The 19,035-nt window shown below is 43.7% G+C and overlaps 1 protein-coding gene across 1 annotated transcript in view; it reads right to left on the bottom strand.

Annotated features, from left to right (window-relative positions):
• The window catches only part of nphs1 (NPHS1 adhesion molecule, nephrin), a 30,942-nt gene extending 12,308 nt beyond the window's left edge, over positions 1–18,634 (bottom strand). The window contains exons 1-9 of the mRNA XM_076160830.1: positions 18,595–18,634; positions 15,769–15,963; positions 11,799–11,921; positions 6,110–6,232; positions 5,420–5,501; positions 3,844–3,947; positions 2,064–2,185; positions 1,776–1,947; positions 484–641 (exon numbers count right to left, since the gene is read on the bottom strand). Coding sequence (XP_076016945.1) covers positions 484–641; positions 1,776–1,947; positions 2,064–2,185; positions 3,844–3,947; positions 5,420–5,501; positions 6,110–6,232; positions 11,799–11,921; positions 15,769–15,963; positions 18,595–18,634 — 1,119 coding nt within the window. The remainder of the gene's footprint in view (positions 1–483; positions 642–1,775; positions 1,948–2,063; positions 2,186–3,843; positions 3,948–5,419; positions 5,502–6,109; positions 6,233–11,798; positions 11,922–15,768; positions 15,964–18,594) is intronic.
• Positions 18,635–19,035: the final 401 nt, after the last annotated feature.

The raw sequence follows: 19,035 nt of genomic DNA, 5'->3' as shown, positions 1-19,035 counted from the left end.
TTCATTAACCTCACACTGTTTGGGATGCATTAACGCTGGCACACAGCACACTTTGTGCCCTGCGTTAGATCAAATGAAAATGACGCTGCCAGATGAATAAAGAGCTTGTTTAATAACGCTCATCTGTGTCAGCTTTTATTCACTTTGATCTTATTAACAAACACAAAGAAGAGAGGAGCCCCAGTGTCCTCTTTTTGGAATGTGCAGCTGCTTCATTTGCAAAGAGGCAGCTGACCTACAGTACGTAGGTGCACATGAGGTCAGTCTTCTTATTGAATTCTTTTCATTCATTATAAATCATTTTCAGAGTTTTTCTAAGGGTGCAGCAGACATGAATGGAGATCAACACTTTTGCACTTTTGTTTTGTGTGCACAACCCTACACTTTCAATGTTCTCTTTAAACTTGGCTAGCATGGTCAGTGTCTAGACAGATTATTATTCTCGTCCTCTCTGATTAAAGCATGTGTGCCGTATAGCGCCACCTCTGCCATGGTGACAGCAGTCGCGTTGAGCTCCCTGAAGCCAAGCCACCAGCGAATCTGGACAGGGGGGTTACTGGAGGAGGCGTAGCAGCACATAGTCAACTCCTTTCCGTCGATGGCCTCGAAGGAGCCCCACACGGTCACCTCGTCCGGCTCAACTAACATTCAGGTACACATGCAAACAGTATAAGAAAAGTAAGTAAAAAATACCACCCTGTGAATAGTTCAACTCTGAATATGTTTCTACATGAAGCAAATCTGTATCAGGGTAAGAAAGAAACTCACTTTCAGCATTAACTTTGTGTTCTCTGGAGGATTTCAATGGTTTCTAAGGTCCATTTAATTTTAACCACAGGGGGAGACAGACTACAATAGCTGCAGGCAAAGTGTTGCAGCTGCACAAAGCTTGCAGGGGAACTGAAAGGCTGAGGGGGCTGAGAGGAGAGAAGGGAGGGAGGAGGGATCACGTATGTAAATCTCATGCATACTTGTGTGCATCCCAAGTGAGACACAGAACTGATGGCTTTTTTTTTTTTTTTTTCTTGCACGCCCCACACAGAGACTGTTTAAATCACGAAAAGCGCCGTAAGGTAAAAGAGGCATTTTCATATTACACCAGTGAGACTTATTCTGTGCCCTCTAGCTTCCTGCCAGCGCCTGGAGCCCAGTGAGGCACTCGGCGGCTCGTTTTCAACATCCCCCGAATGGATGTCTGGGAGGCTGGGAGTTTGGGGAGGAAAGGAGGAGCGCTGGAAGAACTTCAGCCAGAGATATTTGTTGCCAAAGCCAATCCCAAATGAAAGCATATTTACATAAAATATGAGTATCAATCTAAAAATCATTTAAAGACCAGAAAAAGGCTTTAAAGTCTGGCTGAGAACTCATGCTATTGTCAGACTCTCAGCTGTTGAATATTAACTGCGTTTGTCTCACAGTTTCTGAAACAAACCTCTAATGTCCAGAGGAAAACGTATAATCTATTGCAGGACAAAATGTAGTTTTTACTGCCTCAGGATTGTACACCGAAGGAAACCGGGCCAAATTAATACAGCTGGCGAAGAAAGAGCATGCAGTGATTCTGATGTACAGTAGAGTCAGACAGAAATATGGGCTGCAGCCATAATAACCATTAGTTTCATTAATGTTATATTAGCATGACAATTTATCCTGGGACAGCAAAGGAATTGGAGATAAATTCCATATTGGTCAGCCTCGTGTGCTGTCTGAGCTTTGTATAAACATGTCTGGCCTATGTTCCAATGATGTGCACTGATGAGTGAGGTGTCACTTACAGAGGACGGTGATCTTGCGGCTTACAGAAAGAGGCGATAGAGACACAAGATTAACGCTCTCGCAGCACAGCACCGCCTGATTGTCCCCTGGGGTGACCGACAGGTACAGGATACTGCTAGACGTCTGCGCCTCAGTGTCTTCTTCCCAGCTTGTGGAGAGGACTCTTCCGCTCTGTCACAAATCACGTTTAAAGATACTTTTGGGCACATCTTGATCTCCGATTGCTCAATCTCTCATGTCTTGGTGCGTTATTTATGGCTTTAATGGTAACAGATAAGAAGCATTACCTTGGTCCAGTGGAGGTTAGATAGGGGGTTTCCACCTTGAGACACACACACCAACTTGAGCGTTCTCCCTGCTTTAACTCCCTCTCTCTCCAGACCCCGAATCAATGGAGGCTGCGGTGGATCTGCAAGGGGAAAAGAGCAAAAACTAGACTACTGGTACAGAGTGAATACCATAGAGAGCAAGGTAAATGTAAACTGGGAACGTGTGGGAAGGGAAATTGGGTGATGTAGGGTAAGAGAGGGGTGGAATGACCATCGATAGAATTACATAAAAAGCGATGACTAAAAGCGAGGCACAGACTTGAGAACACTCTCGGCAATTGAGTGGAGAGTGGCCCTATTTGTTGAGACAGGGCCAATAAATTGGGCACATTCAACGCAACTGTGGGATAAGAGGTCCAGATCTGATGAAAGCATTAAGTATTAAGGGAGCGGCGAGCTGGATCCAGTCCATAAAGCAAAATAACAGATGTTCAAACAGTAATAAGGCAATGTGAAATATGAATAAATTACAGCCTCCTTGAATAAAATATATGCAGTAAAATAAATTAGGGGAAGACGGGCCTTTGTTATTGCTGCAATCAGTTTCAGAGAGCATGCTGCAGATCCAGGGCCAGCGTGACAAATTGCCACCTTACTAACAATCTGGCTGGCTGAAAATGGCCACCGTGCTGGCTTTGATGGGCTGGCATGCTGAGTAAGACTGCAGTGGTGGTCCCAAGTTCTGCAACATTAGCACTTAGCACAGAGCCCTGTTGTTTAATACGGAACAAAGAGATAGAGAGGGAAGGGAGGGTTTTTGCTTGTGGTTATTGGCGGTTGTTAAAGCGGCTGCCGCGTCTACCGTGAAGGAGTATAGATAGAGACAACATTAAGGTTTCCTGTCAGCCGCTGGATAATTCGGCTGCAGAGGTGGAGGGAGAGCGAGGGAGCGAGTCCACCGTTAAAGGTGTCAGCAGCCGCGCTCCACTTTAATCAACAACATGATTTAGGCCCAGGAGTAGCAGGTGGGCAGACACTCAGCCTGAACAATCAATTACTTCAACTGATCAACAGAGCAGAAAATACAAGATCTGGTAAACAGAAGCTGGATTGTGACACTGTTAGTGCACTGAACAATAACTTATTGTTATGTTGCCAAATAAGAACAAAAAACTAAAAACAAATGTGGTGAAATAGGCGGTTTCAATGCCAACTCACCTCATTGTGGCAGACTAAGGGTTTCATGATCATATGTTGCAGGGTTTGAGATAACACAGGAAAAACAACGGAAAGCGACTCAGTAGATTCTAGATTTCATTTCTGCTCAGTACAAAACATTCCAGGGTGCTTTTGTAGGATTCATTCCTCTGTCTCTGTTCTAATGGTTTGGTTAAGTTTGGTAAAATAAAAATACAGCAGTAGGTAATAAAACCTTGGTAATTGGATTTTATGTCTGTGTTAATGAATGAATGAGCTTAGAGTAGAAGTGTGGTTTGACCATCCAATGCGTCCTGCTGTGGTCACATCCTAATCCGTCTTTTCGGGGAAGCCTTGTGAATTGGGATAGACACACTCTCAGCCGAAGGTCCTACTTGCCCTCTGTTTGAGTGTTTGTCCTTAGACCGCGAACACAGACTGAGCACACAATGCTGGATCCCCCTTGGGCCCTGCTGCGGTTGCACATGTGGTTGTTTGTGTACAGTATGTGTGTTTGAGCAAAAGTGTGTGTTTATCAGAAGGAGTGTGTGAGGGGGGGGGGGTGTTCACTGTCAATTTACAGACAGGTGGAGACACTCACAGTACACGCTCATGGTCATGGTGGTCTCCAGATGTCGGGTGAGGGCGGGGTTCTTGGCGCCACATGCCAGCTGCCGTCCGTTGTCGGAGCTCAGAGCAGTGACCCTTTGGAAGGTGATGTCGGGAGGGATAAAAACAGGAAATGCAAATGCAAAAAGGTGACGCAATAACATGGAAACACTGTGCTGCAGTTTTGCAAGTACACTTTACTCTTTTGATCTTTGTTTGTACTGCGATTGAGCCAAGAATATTGAGCAAAATGTATACATATATAAAACAGGATAAAACAGCTTACATCGTTTTGTAAATATTATTGATTAGTTGTTTAATAGGTTTACAAGAGAAAGCGCACTCAGTCTGGGAATGCACAGACATTGCAAACTCATAAGACAGTGGCTTGTTTAGCGCTTGAGTAAAAGTTTATACAATTCAGTAAATCCAGTTAAAATTGCATACTTTGACTCGGAGTATATTGGTTTTGACTCAATTATGCAGTCTACATCACTGCAAGGATTTCAAATGTGTTTGCAAAAGCAGACAGGCAAACCAGCTAAGGTAAAAAACAGCCTTAACTTAAAGAAAAGTGACTAGACGAGGCCAGAGACAACAGATACAGTAGACATGTCCAAAAAGGGCTTGTCAACATCTATGCACACCGAACCAGAAGGCAGGCAGGCTAGGAAATCAAAAAGGCCAAATTAGGAAACACAGCGCAGACAGGAAAGCAGGCAACAAGCTGCAGCGTTGAAACAGAACTTCAGAGACGGGGAACCTGAATGGTACAGAATCTTAACTAGGAAGACGATTGGAGGCAGGTGTGTGTGTGTCTCAGGTGATTGAGTATAGGCGGGAAACTTAGCAACAGCTGGTTGACAGGTGGTAATGACTGGGCCAATAATACTCACCTTAACCCCTGACACTCACTTCAGCCGTAAATAGAAGGTGTTGAAAAGAAATAGAAACTGCTGAAAAAGCCTGTCTAAACAGCTCGAAAATCCAAATAAAATAATAGCATTCATCAGGTTTTACTGCAGATCGGGTCGACCGTGCTACACAAGCAGCTGAGTTCGCTTTTTCAGTTGGTGACTTCCTCATGATATCCCAGCACATTGTCGACGGTAACAATCAGAAAGGGCCTACTGCTGTGTACGCGCAGTGTGAATATGAGGAAGGAGCATCAATATCGCTTAAGACTCCTCTGCGACAGAGCTGAACAACAAGTAGCAGTGTACCAATGTTATCTCCCGGTATGACAACGGGTTATTATTTCTGACACAGTAGAGACAAGCCGGATTAAAGTAATCTATAGCTCTGTTTAATGTAAAGGCACCTGGCGAACCAGAGAGGATCGGATCTGTCTCTCTGCTGGAATGTAATTTGGTGCGTTTGACAGAAGCTAATTTAACCACACAGTGCCAAGTAACAGTTCACCGTCTGCAGAAATTCATTTTACTCTCTAAGACAGAGGGAGAAAATAAGAGGACGATGAAAACAAGGGAAGCAGCAAACAAAGACAGGCTGAGAGACTGGAGCAGGTTAGTGAGGAGAATGGGTCTGGCAGGCGGGCGAGCACATACGTTACTTTGGCGCGTGTGTTCAGAAGCTTATCCTCTGAGCCTGATGTGGTGAAAGACTCTGCGTCTGTCAGCTCGGCTCCATCTAAAAAGACACGACGGGGGAGAGGATGCACAGAAACTGAAGAACATTGTGTGTCAACTTGTTCATGTGAAAAGAGATCAGTCAGTGTTGTTCTCCTGTAGTGGTAAGAGCTGGCATATTATAAATGTGTTTTTGTGTGCGAGTAAGTCCCTATAACATCCACATAAGCTCTCTCTTGATTTCTCTTTGCCTGTTTCAGAAACATGCAGCCTGATTCGAGTGATGCCGGCGCAAAAGGCGGAGGAAAAAACAAACAAACAAAACCACAGCAAAACCACGGCTACTTTTATAGCAACTAGAAACTCGTGATAGCATCTGTGCAAAGTCGATAGAATTGGAATTTCAAATGTCCGAGTGCTTACCTCCCACACAAAGTCTGCTACTCTCAACTCTGATCTTTGAGGAATATGAAATAAGGAGTCCTCGCTGAACTCGCATTTTATCTTCTGCAGTGTTTCATGTTTAAATATTCTGGCTGCGATCTACAGCGATGCCACAGTGCAGAATATTAGAAAGGCAATTTCCCTTTGTTCTAATCTGTCAGGGCGACTATATCTGTCACATGTGTGTGATGTTGTAACCTCATTGCAGCTGAAAGGGTGACTCACCTTTATACAGTGTGATTTCAGCCGCGGGCTTCGCATTAGGGGCCACGCAGGAGACTGTGTACTTCTTTCCCGCCACCCAAGGTTCGCCCACATCCACTTCAAAGAGCGGCTTAGAAGGAGGAACTGAATAACGGATACGACACTTCAAAATCACTCTTCATCACACTGTGTGTCATATCGCACGTGGATTGTTTGACCATTTCTCTGTGTCGTTTGCCACATTTTAAGCTTTCATTACATTCAGAGGCTTTTCACTGATTGCGCTGATTGGCAGTTACGTTTGATGCTTTGTACAGCTGAAATACAATTTGCGGACAAGGAGAGTTACAGACATGAAATATGATGAAAACCAAGCCAGAGTCAATCCATGAAAGCAAAACACCAAACACTCTTCCCAGGCTAGATACAGTATGTGCTTTATACACTGATCAAAGCAGTTTCACATTCATCTGACCATAAATACCCTTAAACACAAGAGGCAGTACATTGTTTGGCAGCGACTTGAGAAATTTGTCATTAACTAAATCATCAAAAGGTTTTCTGCATTTGTGTGAGCCTCTTTTCTTTAACAAGACCATCATGCACAGACAACAGAAACCTGATCATCTGTTGTGCCAGATTTCAGCGAGTGGGCGAGCCGGCAGAATTAGAAACGTTCCTGTAAATGTTTTTTTTTTTTCTTTGAATCATAGATCAAGTGCATAGGCTGTCTGAGTTCCGACATCCTTTTCTGGAAAGTACAGACAGGACGTGTGTATGTGAGAGAGACATGAAAGACGGGCAGAGAGGTGCAGAGGTGAGCAGAGACAGTGAGAGTGAGAGTGAGACAGGTTTCATGGGCGAGCCTGAAATCCCCGTTGTCTATAATCCTCGTTATCACACTCAAGATAGCTTCTGCAATTCTGGCCCAAACACCCCCGCCCCAAGCCATGACCCATTCATTCTCGGCCCACGAGGTGAGCTCCCGGCCACTAGGAGGAGCTGTTGCTGTGTGCAGAGCGGCTCATTGGCTCTCGTCTCCTATTGAGACAGATGAGATGTGGCTGCTGCTTCAAACTGATTTAAAAGAAGCAATTGAATCTGTGTGGACTGTGATGGGTTACCCAGAGCACTGCAGAGGCGCCCACTGCAATAATGAGATGCATTTGTTTGTCCCCCCCCTCCAACCCCTCCACCATCTTCCCTGAGAAGATGACTGGGCCATGCATCTATTGACAGCCTCTGCACTCTCAATCTACCCATGCCCACACGACTCACAGAGGAGCCTTACTTGTTGTGCTGGAGGAGCGTCTGCTGGCCCGAGGAAATCTAAAATAAGAATAATGATATGTTCACAAATGAGGCAGGCAGGTATCTAATTTTTCCTCCGCTCTCGCTCATGCTCGCCTACTCTGCTTATCTCTCATTCACTCCATCATCCCCCTCCGCCAGCCCCGGCTCGCCCCACTCTCCCCCCCCCCCCCCCCCCCTCTCCCCAGCTCTCCCCGCACCATCCTTCTTGACCACTGCAGCTAAACTGCAGGAGTGCGGGGGAAGGTGTGTTCAAGCTCTGGGCCGGGAATAACAGCCCTGCATCCATCGTATCCACTCAGACAAAGCATGTGACCCAATCAGCTTGTACACGATGAGAGAAGACACACACACACACACCTGCACGCACATATTTGTACAAATGTGAAAGCAAATGTGGACGTCAACAAAACACACATTGAGAGAGCAAACACACTGTTCTCTTAATTAACTTTCTATGCTTCTTTTCTACTTGCCTCTCTCTCTCTCTCTCTCTCTCTCTCTCTCTCTCTCTCTCTCTCTCTCTCTCTCTCTCTCTCTCTCTCTCTCTCTCTCTCTCTCTCTCTCTCTCTCTCTCTCTCTCTCTCTCTCTCTCTCTCTCTCTCTCTCTCTCTCTCTCTCTCTCATTAGCGCATGTGAACACAAAAATAGACAGACTTGCTCCTGCAGTTCAGACGAGGAACACAGTGCAGCAAAATTGGATTCATCAGACATATATACAGACGGATGGATGGATCCGGCAGATAGGAAGCAGATTAGCAGATACATCAATATGCATAAGCAGCTCCCTCCACCTGTCTCTCTCTCTCTCTCTCATTCACATACAGACACACACACACACTCACACACACACACACACAAACACACACCGGCTCTATTCTTCTCTGCGCTCAAACACCTAAAGATAAACTCCAGCCTTTGTGCAGATTTGTGCAAGCAAATACACACACAGACACACACACACAAGTGAAGGCACTTGCAAGCTACGCTCCTCTCTCTTTGCTCTTAAAAAAAACAAAAACAAAAAACAGGCTCTGCTGTGTGGAGGTCTAACCAAGCAGATGCTCTGGAAAATATTGGATAAAACCCAGAGGGTAAACTGTCTATATAAAGCTGATTATGTTGAATTAAGGAAATAATGGAGAGAAGAATACCAAGCAACCTCACACACCTGACCAGCACAACACAGCCTCCTCTGTACAACAAAGAGCCAGACACAACCATGTGCTTTCAATGTTTTATATTCAGAAATACACACACACACACACACACACACACACACACACACACACACACACACACACACACACACACACACACGCACACACACACACACACACACACACACTCTCACACACACACACACACACACACACACACACACACAGGTGTGTGATCTCAGGCAGTGAAAGTCTCTGAAACAGCTTTCCTCTCCTCTCTGAGTCTGGGTCCCCTCTGTTTGGAGGGGAGAATGGAGCAGGTGTCACGCCACAGACAGAAATAAGCCCCACCACCACCACCACACACACCACCTGCCCCCCAAAAACTTCCTCTGACAGGCCAGTTGCCACTCTTTACCTCTAGAAAGAGAGAGAGAGAGAGAGAGAGAGAGAGAGAGAGAGAGAGAGAGAGAGAGTGTGTGAGAGGGGGGGGGGGATGACTCAAAGACAATTAAATCTACCTCAGTGATGGTCTCAAAATAGAATTAAGAGGATTAAGGAGAGAGACAAGGCTATTGAAGGCATTTCAGTTTTCCCTTTAGTGTCTCGTTTTACTGTTTAGCAGAGCTTACACTGCTAATTGACCTTGCCGCTTTCACATTAGCGTGGACCCCGCACACCGTCGCGCCGTGTGTGTGTGTGTAACACACCATCCTCTGACGGGGTTTGTACCTGGGGGCAGCTGTCAGAACTTTTCACCAACAAAGATGAATGAACTCACCATGTTATGTGCTGCTCATGCCCCCATTTATAAGTTGTTCCATTATTCATAACAAGGAATCATGAAATGAAGGCTCATTATATACTCCTCAAGAACTAAACTCATTAGCTAAAGCAAAAAACAATCCCTAGCCCTAGTTCCTAAAATGTCCTCTAACCTCCAATCAACACTGATAACAAGCTTACACATGCACACAACACACACACACACACACACACCTGCAGGACCAAACTGTAGCAGCTGAATGAGTAACACAGTCTAAAAGCAGGACACATGAAAAAAGCGGTTTTGAACGCTTGCGTGAGACACCGGTGTGAGCATGGCGTGTGGCGAGAGCGAGATGTTCATTAATAGGATTAAACGCTGAGGCTAATGGTATAAACCCAGACACAGAATATGTCAGGTGTGTGACAGGCACGGTGCGGCCTAAGTTTCAGAAGAGGAGGTGGTTATGGCAGAGAGGGAAGAGGTTGTTATTGTCGTGGATTACCCGCTGCCACTTGATCTGCCTATTGCCGTAATCCCCTATCTAAGCTTCACAGGAAGGCAAAAACACACAGGAGTTATGTTGCACCAATGGAAATGTCTTGGAAACATCTCTTTGTAAGCCCATGGATGGGGCTTATTGACATTTTTGCCTCCGTCTCTGCTATTTACTGCCTGCGGTGATCCATCTTGAATTATCCAGTCATGATACTGCTCCCTCTGACCCAAGAATCCAATTATACGACCAGCAATCTCTGTTTTGTTTTCACATTCCTGCTCTCCCCCTCTGTAGCTCCTCATAAAGAGTTTATAGTGTTTTGATTTGATGCAGGGCTTGATGGGATGAGGCCACGGTTGACTGGTCAGGGGTGTGGGGCCTTGGGAGCTGTAGTTCAGTGATGGAGAAGTCTGTGGGGAACTCATCAGAGACAGTGCTCTTCAAAAGGATGCCACAGTTTCCATTCCCAGCTCAGCACTAACAGGAGATTGAATTCATCAGCTCATTATCAAACCCCAGATTAGTCACGTATTTGAATCAGTGGAGCTGGTGGTGTGGAACAAATGACCCTTTAGGACCACGTCTGCATAGTACTTTTGATGTCACTCCCAGTCTATTTTGCCCTTTAGAACTGTACAGCTGCGACTGTCCATCTTCAATGGTCAGCAGCTGGAAACTCTTCCGGAGATCTGCGACAAAAACACCAGCTGAGACGTGCGGAAGGCGACCAGTGGGTATGTCATGGGAGCGGTGCAGCAGTGGGTTTCAGTCATGTTAAATATGGCCACCAACAATCTGACCTTTCCGACGGAGCCCAAAGCGAGCGTGTTGACTTTTGTGTTTGCGGGCAACGAATAGCTGAGGGGTAATAAATGTGGGAGAGACGCCTGCTGTGGCTGCAGGTGTGGTCCTGCTGTAGGCCCACTGCAGTGAGCAACACAACAACACAAGACTGACTGCGGTCTGCGCCTCTGCCTGCCCCGCACCATCCGCCATCCTTCCCACCAGCCCCATTGATGTCAGAAAAACCTGCTCTCTTCCCAGAGGAGAGTGAGGCTGCGAGAATCGCCACGGCAACACCCCCCCCTCCCTCAAATCCAAAGCAAATAGACGCTCCATGGTCACCAAAGAAAAAGCACGAAGGCGACAGAGAGAGGGAGAGAGGGTGAAATTGTGCGAGAAAGTAGGGAGGGGGTGTGTGTGTGTGTGTGTGTGTGAGAGAGAGAGTAAATGAAGTGCGCCTAGAGAAGAAAGGTTCTTTTAGAGTCCTTCCCTCGTCACATATGGGCTTGCTCCCACACGCACGAGGGGTAGGAAGAGAGAGGAGCGAGACAGAGTGAAAAAAAAAAAGAAGAGATGGCGGGTGATGAAATGACAACAGGTGGCTAAATGTAGGCACACAAATACACCCAGTCCTGCCCCTGTCTAAGGAGGAACTTCTCAATCACTTGGTGTTATAATTTATTCCTGTGCAAGGGTGAGACATAGATGGCCCCGGGGCTGCCAGGGAGGGTGGGCTCCATTGGAAGTAGCATACAGTGCAGCTGCTGCTTCACGCCACGGGCTCACGGGGACATGCAGGGATGGCACAGAGCTTGTTAAAGAAATAAATATTGGTTGGCAAGTTAAGGGAAGGGGGGGAAACTGCTTCCTCTCTTTTCTTTCGCTGCTTTAACATGAATGACAGTGTGAAGAAACTGTGGTTCATTATGACAACAGTACTGTACCAAGGACACTACATCTCAAGAGTTTCTGTAAACTTGAAAGCATGCCGTCTCACCTTCTGCAGCCTTTTCTCGACCAATTTAGAGCTTTTCTATCAATAAAAAATAAATATTTAACAGCTCTTTATATGCTGATTACAGGTCAGGAGGTCGTGTATGTTAATGGAGTACACCCATACATTATTTTCTTGCTCTACAAGAGAATAAATGCTCATAAACAGATGTTCCCAAACCGCACGACTCCACTTACTCAGCACATCGACCCAGGCCATGCCGGAAATGATGGCCTGGCTGCTCTCAGATTGGCCCGCTTGACATTCATAGGGGGCGTCATCTTCCAGTTTGGCCCCTTTAATCTGAAGATGATATTGTCCTAGAATAGAAATGGAGACAATGATTATTTTTTTTGAAATGACACATTATCACATGACTCACCAACAAATAATTACAATAAGGACGGGTGCATTTATTTCTATTCGCACTCCACTGAAAGCAGCGATGTTTGTTCATAGCCGTTGTATTTATATCTATAAGTGCATCCTACTTCTTTTGTGTTGATTTGACACTGCCCAAGTTACTGGCAATTTTCCACTTGTGAAATACGGCAAAATGAACAATGAAGACAATTTGAACAATGAAAGTCTGCCATTTCAATTCAACAATCTCAATTATGAAAAGCTGATGATAACTCTTTTAGTCAAATTCAGACACTGCATAAGCTCAAACATTATATCGACTTTTGCAGGCGATTTGGTTCTAAGTGGGCAATTATTTCATTATTACTTCTGTAGAATGAAAAATGTTTCACTTGCTGAGAACCTCCTGCTGCAGGCGCTCGCATTGACATGCAAGTTGTGTACGCAGAGACATTTTTGTTTCAGAATGAATTTCAAGTATTGTAAATGAAATTCAATCTGAGCTTCACAACACTGACTGAATAAGTTGTCTAATAATTGATGCCAGGCAGAGTCCTCCTCTGTATATCTCTCTCCTGATAGTCTGGCATGCCAGCAACTTGATTTGTTTGATGCATTGCCATAACCTGTAGGGATTAGATGGTGTTCAGGGTTGGGTTTTTTCCAGCGCAGATTCTCTGGCCTGCAGCCCACTACCGTGTGCAAAATAGTATCGTGGCCTGACAACCACACAGGCCTAAAAATGCATGTGTTAAGTAAGCTGGCAAGATAATTAACACCGACCGGAAGCAATTTTCACATCTAAGTTATCATTGAGTGCAGAGTGAGAGAGACATTGCGGTTATTAATCATATTCCTCTTTCCTGAAATTACTCACAAATTGTGCAATCAGGTTGCAAGTGTGTATTTATGGTTGTGGAAATGGTGGATGGATGCAACATAATTTGTTTTTCTTTGTCCATTACCCCGTGTTTATTTCAAGCAGGACCTTCAAAATGTTTGATATATCTACAATGCATAGCCAGTGTGTCAGCAGCAAAACATGCTTTACCCCCTGCTGTGTCTGTGTGTCTGTGTGTCTGTCTGTCTGTCTGTCTGTCTGTGTGTGTATGTGCATGTGTGTGTGTATGTTTGTTTGCTATAACAGGAGAGAGAAACAGTATCCAACTGTATTTAGAAGTACTTATGTATTTAAGAAAGGTCAACCTCACATAAAAAACAATGCCTAGCAATATAACAAATGCAAAAGAATGAATGAAGGATCAAATACTTTTTATATTCTTAATATCCTGTAACCACAGAATCATATTGTATATACATGTATCATACATGTATTTCATATAGTATTTAGTATTTTTGGCCAAACAAAACCATGTTTCCCCAGCAATAATGACTGAAGTCTTGAAGGTTATTAAAATGGTTTCATTTCACATGTTTCATTTCTTGACAGAACGTAAATAAAGTTGGCAGTTGTAGTGATGTGTGGTCAAGTTGTTGCAGTTGGAAAAGGATTCACTGAAAAATCCCATACAGTGTTGATATTATTTAAAGACATTTTTTCTTCTCTACATCCGCTGGCAGATATTGATGAGGCCTGATATTAAGCTTTGTGTGAGACAAAGCACACGATCAATTTACAAACCTAGTTTTTCAACTTCTATGCATGGATTGCACAATGGTGATTTTTCTTCTCCGTTTGCCACATGAACATTGCAACCCTCGAGTCGTGTGTTTGTTTCATAACTACGTTTAGCCTCCGTGCCCTGTTCCAGAATTCGATTACTGTATTTCCATACACCAATTGTTCAAAATAGAGTTACAAAAACTTATTTTACTGCCTAAACCATTTAGTGTGCATGTGTGAGTTTGTGAGCATACCCAAAATGCATATTATTGCAATCAGATGCATGTCTGGGCTGCTGATAAACATATATATTTATAGTTCATCTTGGAGAACGCTGATCTTGTTACATCTAGTTTAAGCGCTGGTTGAAATCAGCACTGGCCTCTCATACGGGTCTGAATGTGTGATTTCTGTCTTTTTAAGCAGTGATAAACATTAGTAATGGTGGCAATCAGTGAGAACTGGCGGTGTTTCAAGTGCAGTCAAGTGCCATCTTAAATGATTTTGTCCTTTCCATGCAATGTAAAGTGATTGCACACATTAGTTTGCAGGGTCTGCTGTGTTTTCTGCTCCCATTAAAACGTACCTGCGCTGATGGACATTTTATTTATAAGCTTATCTCGCAGTGTTTAACAGCTTGTGAGTGTTTTTTGCTCATTCTGTGCATGTGTCTATGCTCTTTTTTGTTGTTGTTGTAGTTGTAGTTTTCTAACCCTGTACCTGCTGTAGTGTTTAATTGGCTGACTGACTACTAATCAGTTGGCAAATGCTCTCTATCTTTGCTGTAGACACAAACAAGCGTGGACAGTGGGCATTTATGGGTCTCCGCGTTTGTGTGTCATTGGCATTTTGTGCCAGCTTCCACACTGCAGAACAGCGACATGCGGCTTGTGGAGTTGCAGGCTGATCAGGAACAGATGCTCTTCTCTTACTCAGGATTGCCTTCTAATTGGCAATTACTTTTTATAGACTGTGGTGCAGATACTGCAACACACTTTATTCCCTGCCACATTTCACTGATGTGCTGACACTCTGAAGCTTTAATTTTCGTTACATGTGAGTGACAGTGAGGAGGATGTGTGAGAGGCTGTTGAAAATCACATCACCTCCTCACTCCCAGATGCTCCGAGTGCAGGGAGCCAGTGTGCCATAAGGTTCCCATAATCTCTGTGTTGGTTTATTACAGCACTTTGAAGCCATAGCAACAATATCAGCTTATTTACTTTTAGAGTAGCCAACATCATGCTGTATTGTTGTGTATGCTTCCCCGAGCTGACACCAGCACTTTACAAGTAAGACCATAAAAACTACAAGAAAAAGATATATATGAGGGGAAACATAAACGTGACAGAACATTTTACTGTGATACCGTTTCTTTGGTACATTACCTCTTACATTACCACTTAGACAGCATACATCTGCTATTATGCTCCAGTCTAAACAATGGCTGTGACTACAGTTACATCACACTCAACTGGATCCTCGATAGGTTCTGATATCTTTTAAAAGGAGCACTGATCGACCAGGTGGTTACAGAATTCCAAAACAAGCTGACTGACACAAAATCCTGACATATCTGATAGATCTGTCTACTTTCCCTTTGAATGCAATGCCAACATCCATCCTGCATTCTTCACCAACTCCTGAGAAACATACAGGTGCTAGATGCTCACATTTAAATCAGCTAGTCAGCAATCAAAATGTAATTGAAAACATTGTCAGGATTAATGTCAGTATTTGAACCAGCAAAACCTCAACTAAACGTGAGTGGCTTCTGTCTTTAAATTGTCAAACTGTAACATATTCCACACTAAACACTAGACAACGACAGAATTGATAGGATTTCCTTATTTGCCATATATACTTGAATTTCTCCTCAATTGACTTATAAGTGCACCAGGTGAGGAAATGCATGCACAGATTGTCCGCCTGTTAGAGTAAATTGACTAACAAGATTTCATACTCTTGTTCCATTAATTAGAAAATCCTAACAAGCTCATTTAAATGTACTGGTTGACTTATTTTATGTAATTATTGTGTTTTTTTCACTGCGAAATTCTAAGCTTATCCAAGTACTGTTAGTTATTTTTAAAGTGTTGGACAATGCAGTTTTAAGAGTGAACAGCATGCATGAATAGCATGACGCGGCCCTTCAAAGCCCAAAAGGCCACACTGTTTACCTCTCTTGGGGTTTCCAATCATGCTGTAGCGTGGAAACCCAGGCAGACTCCTCTGAGGTCCCAGGAGGAGGCCATCTTTCACCCACTGAACTGTCCCAGAGGCTCTTAGCACCTCACACCTCAACACAGCTGTGCCCCCCATACGCACAGTGAGGTTCCTGGGCTCAAATCTGAAGGCCTGCTGGGCTCTTGCTCCTGCAGATATGAAAGGAGGGGGGAAAGGAATGAATGGAGGCCATGTAGAGGGATGATAGAGCCAGAGGGGGACTTGACGGGTATTATGTAAGGAGGTGGACAACAACAGGAACTCTGTGTGTGTGTGTGTGTGTGTGTGGGTGTGTTGTAGAGGCAATAAAAGAAGTAACTCAGTGAGGATTGGGACAGTGACAGTGACACACACACACACACACACACACACACACACACACACACACACACACACACACACACACACACACACACACACACACACACACACACACACACACACACACACACACACACACACACACACACACACACACACACACACACACACACACACACACACCACAGGGATGCAGTCTTGTGGTCTTTTGTCTGAGAAGGCACCCCATTGAGTCTGGCCACATTATTCATCCTGGCATATGTTTTATTGATGGGAAACTGCAGTGATACAGCCCTGCAATGAGTCAATAAAGTAATTACATTGAATTAAATCCCACTTGGCCACGCAGATAGGGTATGGGGGGTATCAGAAACCTCATTCACCTGCGGTTTTTCTTCAATGTCGATGTCCCACCAGCTAATTCCTTCAGGGAAGAGTAATGATTATCACTCTCGTCCCCCCTTGTTCGTCATAGGTGGGACTGGTCATCCTTCAACCAGACTCTGGGGTGTCATGCGGTGGTGCAGTGAATACCCATGAGCTGATAAAACTTGGATTAGATGATTATTCTACCTTAATGAATAAATCAGTTTATTGCGCCAAATGCAACTTCATAGTCTAATTAGTGCTTTATCATATCTGAATTTGGTTGGATCAATGCCCCGCAGAGGAGCCAGCCCCCATGCCACTGTTTTGAGACTTGACCTTCATTGAAGCAATGACCAAGTTGTTTGTGAAGTACATGCTCTGTTGCATCTGACAACATGAGTGAGAGGCAGAGCTCTCAGATCAAGGCTGAACCAGTCACCTCACGTCAAATATGAAGGGCAAGATTGGCCATTACAGATGATGCATACAAACAACCAAACACAGGAGGACATTTGCATACAGTTTACATAAATGAATACTGAACTGTTATCTACATTTGCTGCTGATATAGCATCATAGTGATACTGTGGTAGTAAAAAAATGCAGGCACACTGATTGGGATACTGACCTCCATTGTTATTTGTACACCTTAGATTGGATGTTGACAGGGGGATTTTTCCCAATAAACTCGTGTTTTTCGCCATCTTCTCTGTAAGGCTTGTTGTTTTAAGTTGGTAAGGATTTTCATCTAAAAATAACCACATTCTTGAAAAGCAAACAAAATTTGCACCCAGACTGCGTCGACACCAAACTACTTGCTGTTTTTCTTTCTCCGAGAAGACACTGTAGTTGACAGTAAACAAGGTTCTTTGATGGCAAGGACAGCTCCAAATAGACTTTCATTAATACAGAGGGAGGACGGAAATAGAGATAAAATGCATGAGCAGCGGATTATGATTATTATTACCAGACCCTCAAATGACTTATTAACAGCAAGTCTTTGTGCTGCAAATGCTGTTTCCATAATCAGATATTTGATTTCTTGGATTTTTGATGTAGAAGTTTTTCATATTCAAAAGAAATAAAAATAAAATAAAAATAAATACCTCCTCTAATTTACAAGACCAATACATTGTGTAGCGTTTGGCTACAAGTGAAGTACTGAACGTTTATTCTTTCAAAGAGAATAATTCACATCTTGGTGAATAATCCACTATTTGTTAGGAAGTTGCCAGCGGTAACAGCTTGGGTGACACTGGGTCAAAGCAGCACTCTTGATATACCTTGAGAAAATGGCATATAGGTGAAGTAAGCAAGTAATTCTCTGAACAGCAAGGAATTGTTGTAATCTCCATGGCAACTGGTAAAAGAATAAAGACTGTGCATAATAGCCAGTGGAAATATTGAATTATTTAACTTTTTCTTTATTTCCAGTACACACTACTCAATGCCACAGGTTAGGAAATGAAAGGGGCATGTCCGTTCTATGGGAAAAGTCAAGGATAACATCAGCACTTCCATGTCATACATGCTGTGAAGATGAACCTTGAGCCAGACAAACAGCAAACATCCTTTTGCATCGGCAACACTCCGCATACATGCATGGGCATGTGTTGTTTGAGTGTGTCCAAATGAATCACTGAAACCATTAGAATTCAGAATTTCTCGATTAAGCAATAGTTTACTGCAATAATGGAAGGAAAGGCTATTCCCATAATTGAGGGAAATATCATCAGCTTGAACTGATTGTTTGGGTTTCAGTTGTTCAGATAATAACAAAGTGGAAGCAGAACTTTATTTACATACTGCAGTTAATAAATTACAGGAGTGGAATCCTCACAGTCTCAACTTTGTATCATTAATGGATAGCTCTAAGTTGAGTTGACAGATCTTGAAGGGAATGTGTGTGAGCCGAATCGAGGGTTGATTGATATGTTCTGAGCCTGACATATCTGTAATGACGTGATCAATGGCTGTGATATTTTTGGGTACATAGTAATAGTGTTTTTGAGTATTGCTTTAAGTTTATCATCTACGTACATAGAAAGGTATGTACATACATGATTTAGCGAACTGGATTAAACACGTACTAGTGCCCTTAGGCCATAGCTGGTGTAAGCACAGCTCCATGGTGTGGTGATACCGGGCTCTCTTACCTGACAGCAGACAGAGGATGTGTAGTGCTGAAGCAGAGAAAATCCAAGATGACCAAAAGTCCATTTCGCCACCGCTGCCTTGACTTTCAGTCGCCCTGGACCCCTCATGCAAAACAAAAAATTAGCGTGGTAAGAAAATCTTTAATATCCAATCACAATTTTAGAGAGGCACTTATAAGATCTGCTGCACTTGTGCAGTGTCAGCTAATTGCTTTTCACACAGCAGAGGAGTTTTCCAAAAGTTCCTAAAATTGTGAGCAGATATTATCAAATCTGGTGGTCTTGCAGTATAAAAGACCACCATAATACAATGGCATTTCATGTATGATAAGCTATGGGAAAATAACAATAGTGTTATAAAATAACTATTGATTT

The sequence above is a fragment of the Genypterus blacodes genome, unplaced genomic scaffold, assembly GCF_046128005.1.
Source record: "Genypterus blacodes isolate CSIRO-AG114 ecotype Tasmania unplaced genomic scaffold, CSIRO-AGI_Gbla_v1 ptg000107l_1, whole genome shotgun sequence".
Classification (NCBI taxonomy): domain Eukaryota; kingdom Metazoa; phylum Chordata; class Actinopteri; order Ophidiiformes; family Ophidiidae; genus Genypterus; species Genypterus blacodes.
Note: the sequence above shows the minus strand (reverse complement) of the source record. Positions and strands in the feature narration are given on the sequence as shown.